The following is a 9,155-nucleotide window of genomic DNA, read 5'->3' as shown; positions in this document are numbered from 1 at the left end:
ATACTCATTACTCACCTCAAACTACCACTTTTGGTAACATTCCTATTCAAATATTCCATTGTGACAATGCCCCAAACTACCAAAAACTCCTCTCAATGACGAAAATAGCTTTACTAATTTTTTTTTTATTTTAAAAAGAAAGGGGATGTAAATTTTTTTTTTTAAGAAAAAAAAAATTGTTTTTTTTTTCTTACAAAGAATTAATTAAATTTGTTCAAATTTATTGGAGCATTTTTGTTTTATTAAAAAAAATTTAGAGTTATTTTTATCTTTTTTCTGACCTCGATGAAATATATTGTTAATGTATTAGTAGTTTAGGAGAAATATTATCGCAATTAAAACTTTGAAAAGAATATTGTCAGTTAGGTAATAGTTTGAAGCAATATGTGATTTTTTTTTCTAAAAAAGTAATAGTTAACTAAGGTAGAAAAATATATAAAAGATTTGCTATTTAATTCCTTTTTTAAAGTATATTGAAAAAATAAATTTTTCTCTTCAATAAAAGTTCACTAGAAAATGCTCTAATCTGATTGAGGAGCGGCGAGGCGAGGCTGGTTAAAAGCAATGACAGGAAACTTTGCATGCGCAGCGAGGGACCACTACCACCAGTCCACCCCTCTCATTCGTCATTCCTCTCATTAACTCCAACCCCAATTATTTCCAGCTTTTCTGTTTCTCCTTTTCTCTCTCTCAATTACCCTATAAATAAATACCAGCAATAAAAGGAAAAAGAAATACAAAAACTGGCAAATTACAAACAATGACAACGGCAATACTGACGTATATAATGACCTTTTTACCCTAGTAAGTTTCCTCAGATTAACAATAAAAAAAAAAGAAAAAAAAAAAGAAAACAAGGACATAATTAATGAGCTTTAACAAAATATTATTATATATAATAACCTTTCTCTCTCACCTTTCTGTCTGTCTGTGTCTCTTTTTGTTCAATTCCGCTTTTTCTCAGACACAAAAATCCCAACAAAATCAAACCCCTGTAACTCCCACTCCTTTCTCGCCCGGATCTGTTAATTTGTTTCGTTTTCTCCCACGTTTTCTCTCGGATGATAGGGCTTACTATAACAGATCTGGCTCCAAAACGCGATAAAAATGGTCAATTCCCGCACTTTTAGAGGCGCGGAGTAGTGGGCTCAGTTGGGCTTTAGATTCTTGAGTTGCGATGGCGGCTATGCAGAGAGTGTCGCATTCGAACGTGACCACAAGCGGGGCGAGCGGCTTTGCCTCCTCGACGTCCTCGTGCAAGGGCGGGGGTGCTTCTGCTTCTACTGCTGAAGTTGGGGTTCACGATCAGTTCCCGGCGGGCCTTAGGGTTCTCGTGGTCGACGACGACTTTACTTGCCTGAAGATTCTTGAGCAGATGCTCAACCGCTGCCGCTATTACGGTCCGTGGCCGTCCAATCTCTTTGTTTTCACTTCACCACCGGTTAATTAGGCTTTGCTTGCTGTTTTCTTGTAAAAACTTGTCAATTCGGTCAATTTCACAAGTTTGGTTGGTCAGAAATTTTATCGTGCCGCTGCTTGGAACTTGGGTGTAGTTGTAATTAATTTCTTTTGTTGGGAGTTTTTACTTTGAATCTTTGATTCACTTCGTTTGTGCCACGCAGTATGCGGTTCGTCGTTTTAGTGCATAAAGATTCAATTTTGGTTGCTTTATATGTGATTTTGGTGCCTGCTTGGGTGTGTGTGGTGAATTCCTTTGCTTTTGGTTTGTGCTTGTTTCAGAGTGAGATAGGATATATAGGCAAGCTTATTTTCTCAATTAGAAGATTAGGATGTAATAGTAATCATCGCTCTAGGATTGTTCAGGTCCTGTGACATATTTAATCTTAATATTTTTGCAAATGTGTTTGTGAATATTATGTTTGAGATGCGGTTTTATCTTGAATATACTATGTATTTGAATTTTATTTGCTTATATTTTCATATATGTTTGATTTTAGGAGATCTTTAAATTTTATTGATTTATATTTGTAATTTTTTGCTAGTTTGTAGTGGAAATTCTTATAAAAACTTCCATGAATTTTTTAGGACTTATTTTACGTTTTCTAGGGTTGTTTATGGGTCTTTTTAGGTGGTAAGGGCTAGAAAAGAAGGTAGGGGGTGCTAAATTTGATGTTAAAAGAAAATTTTTATAGAGCTGCTTGCATTGTTTTCCAGCCTCTCTTCTCTTCCCTTACTCCATCATTCTCTCTCCTAACCCCTTCTTGGGGGGTTGTCTCATCTCTTCCCCCTCTCCCTTCAATCTTCTCCCCTACTTTTTCTAAAATAACTTTAATTCTTTGTACTGGCAAGTTACATGTCTTTGGAAGAAACTTCTTATGCAGCAGTTTCGTGAATTATAGTAAAGTTAATAATATAAGCAGTCCTGTCCATGACATCTGCAGACAGTATATACTCACTTTCTCTTGTTTACCCAGTAGTGTAGCTCATTTGACTTTATTATGCTATCTGGAAGCTAATAATTTATGAATCTTGACTGCTTCAAAAACAGAAGTTTTGTCTTTTAGAGTTTCTGGGATTGTGATATGAGACTTTTTGGTGCTTTATTTACACATGTTCAGAATGGTCGAGAAAATATTTGTGTAATATGTTCCACAATTTTTGAATAGGGCAGGCTTGTGAGAATATTATTATGAAATTGCATACATGACGAAGCAAGTAGTAAGGATCTAGATATGATATAAATCAATCTCAATCAGGGATGTTATGTGTTGGAATTTTGTTTAGTTTTTAACACTTTCTTTTCATTGGTTACAGTTACCACTTGCTCTGAGGCTACTGTTGCTTTGAATCTCCTACGGGAGAAGAAGGGGTGTTTTGATGTGGTACTGAGTGATGTACATATGCCTGATATGGATGGTTTTAAACTTCTGGAGCTTGTTGGGCTAGAAATGGATCTTCCTGTTATTAGTGAGTATCATATTTTTTTTCCTTATCAAAAAAAAATAGTGAGTATCATATTTTCTTCCCACAAAAATGTTTGAAAATTTTGCTTACATACATTAACATGTCAATATATTCTACAGTGATGTCTGCTGATGGGAGAACAAGTGCTGTGATGAGAGGAATTAGACATGGGGCTTGTGATTATTTGATTAAGCCTATTCGTGAGGAAGAGCTCAAAAATATATGGCAGCATGTTGTTAGGAAAAAATGGAATGAAAATAAAGAACATGAACACTCAGGCAGCTTGGAAGAGAATGACCGGCATAAGCGGGGGAATGATGATACTGAATATGTTTCCTCTGGTAATGATGGATCTGAAGGAATGCTGAAAGCTCAGAAAAAAAGGGGCAATGCTAAAGATGAAGATGAACTTGGATTGGAAAGTGATGATCCTTCTGCATCCAAGAAACCACGTGTAGTCTGGTCTGTGGAGCTCCATCAGCAATTTGTCAGTGCTGTGAACCAACTGGGGCTTGATAGTATGATCTGCATCTACTTTTTTCTTTTTAGATTTTTTTTTAAGAATTCTTTTAATGTTGTATATTGTGGGCTGGGGATAGGGGGACAGTACAGTAGAGTCTGCTGGTATATTTCATTTTGTGAATGGTTATTACTTCTTTTGATCATCTCTGATTAGAAGTTTGTGCCTTCCATTTCAGAGGCTGTGCCAAAGCGAATTTTGGAATTGATGAATGTACCTGGTTTAACTAGAGAAAATGTTGCTAGCCATTTGCAGGTTTATTTCATCCCTACTTATCAATCTTCTATGCTTGCATGTGATAATTTTTATACGCACTTGGAATTTATCACTAGAGGAATAGGAAGTAGGGAACTCTAAAGCATAAATTAAAAGTAGAAGGGAGTATGTGTATACTCTCTATGAATAGAAGTCAAATGCGTGTCAGAACAAACTATGTCTGCTTTTAAAATACGACAGTATTACGCTTTGTGCCCTACTCCGATGTAGAACTGGTTGCCATGGACTTTGTGGAGCTGATTGACAAGCAAAAGCCTAAAAAAACAGCCTGTGGAGCCTGCTTTTAATCTACTTTTTTCATCAGTTTCCAGGCCCTTTTTTTAGTGAGGTATCCCTTTAGGTTTGATATTCAGTTTATTTCAGCTTATTCCTTTGCTGTTGTCCCTTTTTAGGCTATTTAAAATAGCTTGGGAAGTGTTATGTAATTCTACTTTATTTCGTAATTTTTGTAAATTTTCTTTTTGGTAGCATCAGGATTTTGGATCGTCCATTATGATGGTATTTTGTAAATGGTGAATGCTTCGGTTTTTCTATCAATACAATTTGTTATCAATGAGCTTTATCTCAAATGGGACTTCCTCCCTTTGTAGCAAAGTGGAGGGTGAAGGTTGTAGGTTCAAGTCCCCATCAGGTGTGTGTAACTTACCATTTAAAAAAAAAATTGTCAAGAGTTTCTTTATTCTGTGATGGGTTCCAAACCCTGTGGATTCAGGGTTTATTGCTTCCACTATTTCAAACTCCCTTTGCAGTGTAAGCCTTTAAATAATGATGAGCCACTTGTGGATTTATGTTGATTTTTAGCTATCTTGATGAATTTGAAATCAGATTGGAGTAAGTCATATGAACTGTCTAGTGCGTAGCTTTACTGCCTTTTTCTTTATGTCAATAGCGATGAACCTTGATTTTACATGATGGGGAAACATTGTATATTTATATTGGAGATACTAAATTCTGTTTTAACCTGAATATGATTTGCACGTGATCTTTTTATATTACTTCTCAAATGAATAATCCCACTTCTTATATTTTAAGATTCGTAATCCTATTTCAATTTGCAGAAATTTAGGCTATATTTGAAGAGGTTAAGTGGAGTAGCTCAACAGCAGAGTGGAGTTTCTAATACCATTTGTGGGTCTGTGGACCCAAATGTGAAACTGGGTTCACTTGGACGATTTGACATCCCAGCATTGGCTGCTTCTGGTCAAATCGCACCACAAACACTGGCAGCCCTGCATGCGGAGCTTTTAGGTCGACCAGCAGGTAACCTAGTGGCAGCAATGGAGCAGCCTGCTCTTCTACAAGCATCTTTACAGGGACCCAAGCGTATCCCTGTTGAACATGGTGTGGCATTTGGTCAGCCCTTAGTAAATTGCCAATCAAATGTTTCGAAACACTATCAGCAATCAATCATTCCTCCTGTGGAAGATGTTTCGTCTGGGTTAGGAGCGTGGCCATCCAATAACCTTGGTCCAGTTGCACCTAATAACAATCTTGGGGGGATGAGTGCTCAGAATAGCAACATGTTGATGGATATATTACAGCAGCAGCAGCGACAACAGCAGCAAGAATCGCAGCAGCAGTCTTTGCTTTCTGAGCCTAGCCGTTCAATCAATGTGCAGCCATCTTGCCTTGTAGCTCCCTCTCAGCCATCTGCCAATTTTCAGGCAGGAAACAGTCCTGCTTCAGTCGGTCAGAATTGTAGCTTTAACAGGAGTTCTGTTATTGATTACAGTCTTCTCTCGCCTCAATCAAATAATTCCCCATTGAATATAGGACAATTCTCTAATGGGGTTATGAAAAGTACAGGAGTTCTTAATGGCTACTCAGCCCCAGGTTCTATTTCTCCTTCTGTGTCGTCTTGCCCTGTAAATGTTACTAACATGGGTCTGCAAGGTCAAGCCACCATTACATTTAGTGCTGCCAGACAGTTGCCAGGAATTGTTCCTAGTATGCATGATATTCAGGCTTCTTATGTTGCGAAAAGAGGAGAAGTGCTTGATCAAGGACCTCTTCGGAATCTCGGATTTGTTGGTAAAGGTACTTGCATTCCAAGTCGATTTGCAGTAGATGATTTTGAATCACAAATGAATAACTTGAGCCATGGAAAACTATATGCGGAGAACAACAGAGTTAAGCAAGAGCCAAGTGTTGATTTTATGGATAATGCAAGACCGGGCATCTCTATATTACAACAATTTTCGTCGAATGATGTCACGAGTGTTTTTACAGAATAGGTAACTTGGTTTACATGGTTATTGTGTATATTTCTTTATGCCATATATGCATGTGCGTGCTAAATTTCACTCGGTTTTGTGCATTTAGAGCTTATTTGGAATTGCGTTATGAAACTTAAAAAGTGCTTTTAGTGGATGTGCCCAAAAAAAATTATTTCGTTTTGTAAAAACTTGGAAAACCTTTTTTTTACTTTTTTGCTCTAAAAAAGCTCAAAACTGTGTTTTGGGAGAAGCTTGAAAATGAGGTTTTTTTTTTTTTTTTTTTTTTTTAAATAAACTCTTTTTGGCTGTTTCTAGAGACAATCTCTATTTTTTAATGCAATCTCAAACATGCTCTTAACAATCTCTCTACTATAAGGCATCCTTTTATTTTATAGCCTTTCTTTGGTAGTCATGCTTATAGGTGATTTTCTTTTAGTTTCATCTGTGGAGGACCATAATATGGCTTTTGGATAAGTTGTGCTTTTTACTTGCTCACACTATTTTATATTTTGGTTATTGCATATGATAGAAAATGCAATTCAGCTTGTAGATCTGATCTTTATTAACACGAATGATTATTAATTACATTGCTCGAATGTCTCATTCTATTTTATTTTCCTGGAGGTCTAATTCCAATTTTTGTTTCAACAGGCTTGCACTGTGTGGTGAGATTGCAACTTATTGTCAAATGCTGAGAAGGGATTGTTGTCAGAGGAATGCAACACTTCTCAATTTTTTCTTTTCAAAATTTGCTCACCGAATATGGTCACACATTTTTAAAAAATAATAGATTGTGACATTATTTGGAAAGTAAATTTTAGAGAAAAATTTTGGGAAGTGTAGGTAATTCTTAATATTTTTAGGGTAGATCGGATTGGCAGTGGCTGTACCAAACTCGGTGCACTGTGGAAGCTTCTTTTAGAAGGAATTCTTGTTGTGAACAGGTTCACGTGTGTAGGAGAGTAGGATTAGCTTTTTAATTAGGGTAGGAATAATAAGTTGTGTCAGACAACAGCTTGAATTGGTTTCCAGCATGGTGGCATCTTGCCTGCATAATTGTGTAGTTAATTAGGGCTTTTTTCTTTTTTCTTTTTTTTTTTTCTTTTTTTAACGTTATTGAGAAATTTCTCATTTATTTATTACTCGTTGGATCTGCTAAGCTGGTTGTAAATATATTATTTATTTCTATTCTGAGCTACTGCATGTAAGCTGACCAACCAAACTTAAACTAATATAACCTGGGTTTGGTTGGAAACCTCAAATTGAGGGCTCAAAGCTTGCATTGTTGCTACTACTTGATCAAGTTGTTCTGAATTGTGTTGTTCCAATAATTGCTTTCGTTAACGCAAGTGTTATGAGTAACTGAAAAGATGGTGATTTGAGATAAAATTATGGGGTAATTACTTTTTACCCTTATAAACTATCATGCTACATCAACATGATTCATGCACTACCACGCTCACTATTTGAACACATCAAACTACTATTTACTTACCAAAACTCGTCAATGTTAGGAAATCTTGTTAAATTTGATGGAATATTTTCTTTTTAGGCGTTAGATTTTATTAAATGACAGAAAAAAAATTTCAATACTAAAAAAAAACCAAAAAAAAACCTAAAACACAATTAAAAAATTTAAACAAAAAAAAGGATAAATTCTAGATTGGTCTATGTGGTTGGTGTTCTAAATTACAAACCTCTCCCTATAATATAAAATAAATAAATAAATAAAAATTAGAAAAAAATTTACATACCCTCCTAAAATTATGAGTATTGCTACGGAGCAGCACTCCATCCGCATTTGCCTCGGTTAACCCAACCTTTAAAAAAACAAATCCCACGCGTGCTTTAGGTTTGAACCCATCAGGTTTTTTTCATTTTCCCCCCTCCCCCAAATTCTCCTGCCCCTCCCACCCTCTCCTACCGACCACCACCACCACCACCATCCATCACCGCCGACCACCAACATTCGCGGGTACAAATCAGACGCGCCGCCTCCCACCACCGCCACCGCCCACCACGAGGGACGAGTCCCTCCACGAGCACTTCACCGGAGACGCCCACACACCACGGCACGGCACTAGATTGGACGAGTCCCTAAAATTTCTGACGCTCCTCTCTCTCGGCGACGCCCACTAAACGACATCACCACCGGCCACTTCCATCCACCACATCAACTGAATGCCACCCACGTCACACCGCTGGCAATTCCCACCCAGTTGAAGAAGGTATGTATACACGTATGAAGATTATTCCTTTATTTCTGATTTAATTGCCTAAATGAGGCAAATATCATAATTGGTGGTTGATTTATTTGTTTAGGGCTTCAATTGGTGGTTGTTGTGTTTGATTTGGAAAATGGGTAAGAATTTTAGGGCTTCAATTTGTAGTTTTTCTTTATTTCTGATAACAAATTTTCCTTCTGTACATTATGATGTTTAAAAGATCGAACTCAGAATAAATAAATAAACTATGAAAATGCCCAAAAAAAAAAAAAAAATTGGGTATGTTTGATGGGGGTTTTACTTTCACAAAGAATTTCTTTGGGTCTATGGAGGTTTAGGGTGATGGTTGAGTGAATTAAAATATATGTACGATGAGGTAAATGTTATTGAAAAAAAAGGGATAGTGATTGTGACCCCTGTTTTGAGTTTGGAAGGATGGGTGTTGGAATTGGCTTGCTTGGTTCATTTTGATCGCGTTGATCTGGCTTTTTCAATGATCGGTTCACAAATTCCTTTGGTACATCTATATACACCTTTGTTTCTATAGGATTATTTTTCTTTTAGGTCTGTTTCAGAAAATGGCTTTCTTCAAATGGAGATAGTTTGTTATACAATTCAGTTTTCTTTCAGTTTCTGTCATACAAGGAAATTTTATGAACTTGCATTTTGTCTGTAGGTTTGAGACTTAACGTTTGCTGATCCATATATATTTCAAGGTAGATACATCTACCCAATATTCCACTAATGGGTAGAGCATACTTTTGGTAATTCTTTGGCTGATAACTATTGGTAATTATTTGGCTGAAAAACTGCAGGGTAGAGCATACCTTTTGGTAATTCTTTGGATGATAACTGTTCTTCAAATATTGGATGTAGTTTTTGGACGAAAGTATCTTGTTCTACATCATTTTCACCTTAGCTTGTATCTTTTGTGTAGGTACAAACAGAAAAATAATATCTACAAATAGCAATGCGTCAAATGGATGTTTGCTA

General features: G+C 36.5%; 1 protein-coding gene across 1 annotated transcript; it reads left to right on the top strand.

Annotated features, from left to right (window-relative positions):
- The first annotated feature begins 922 nt into the window (after positions 1-922).
- Positions 923-7,231, top strand: LOC132177487 (two-component response regulator ORR21). The gene is made up of 6 exons (XM_059589831.2): positions 923-1,400; positions 2,776-2,928; positions 3,045-3,443; positions 3,624-3,700; positions 4,780-5,955; positions 6,589-7,231. Exons 1-5 carry the CDS (start codon positions 1,178-1,180, stop codon positions 5,953-5,955), a joined length of 2,028 nt encoding a protein of 675 aa, XP_059445814.2. The 5' UTR covers positions 923-1,177; the 3' UTR covers positions 6,589-7,231.
- Positions 7,232-9,155: the final 1,924 nt, after the last annotated feature.

This window comes from Corylus avellana, chromosome 4 (genome assembly GCF_965113065.1).
Source record: "Corylus avellana chromosome 4, dhCorAvel1.hap1.2, whole genome shotgun sequence".
Taxonomy (NCBI): Eukaryota; Viridiplantae; Streptophyta; class Magnoliopsida; order Fagales; family Betulaceae; genus Corylus; species Corylus avellana.
The sequence above is the reverse complement of the archived record's forward strand: the minus strand, read 5'-3'. Positions and strand labels throughout refer to the sequence as shown.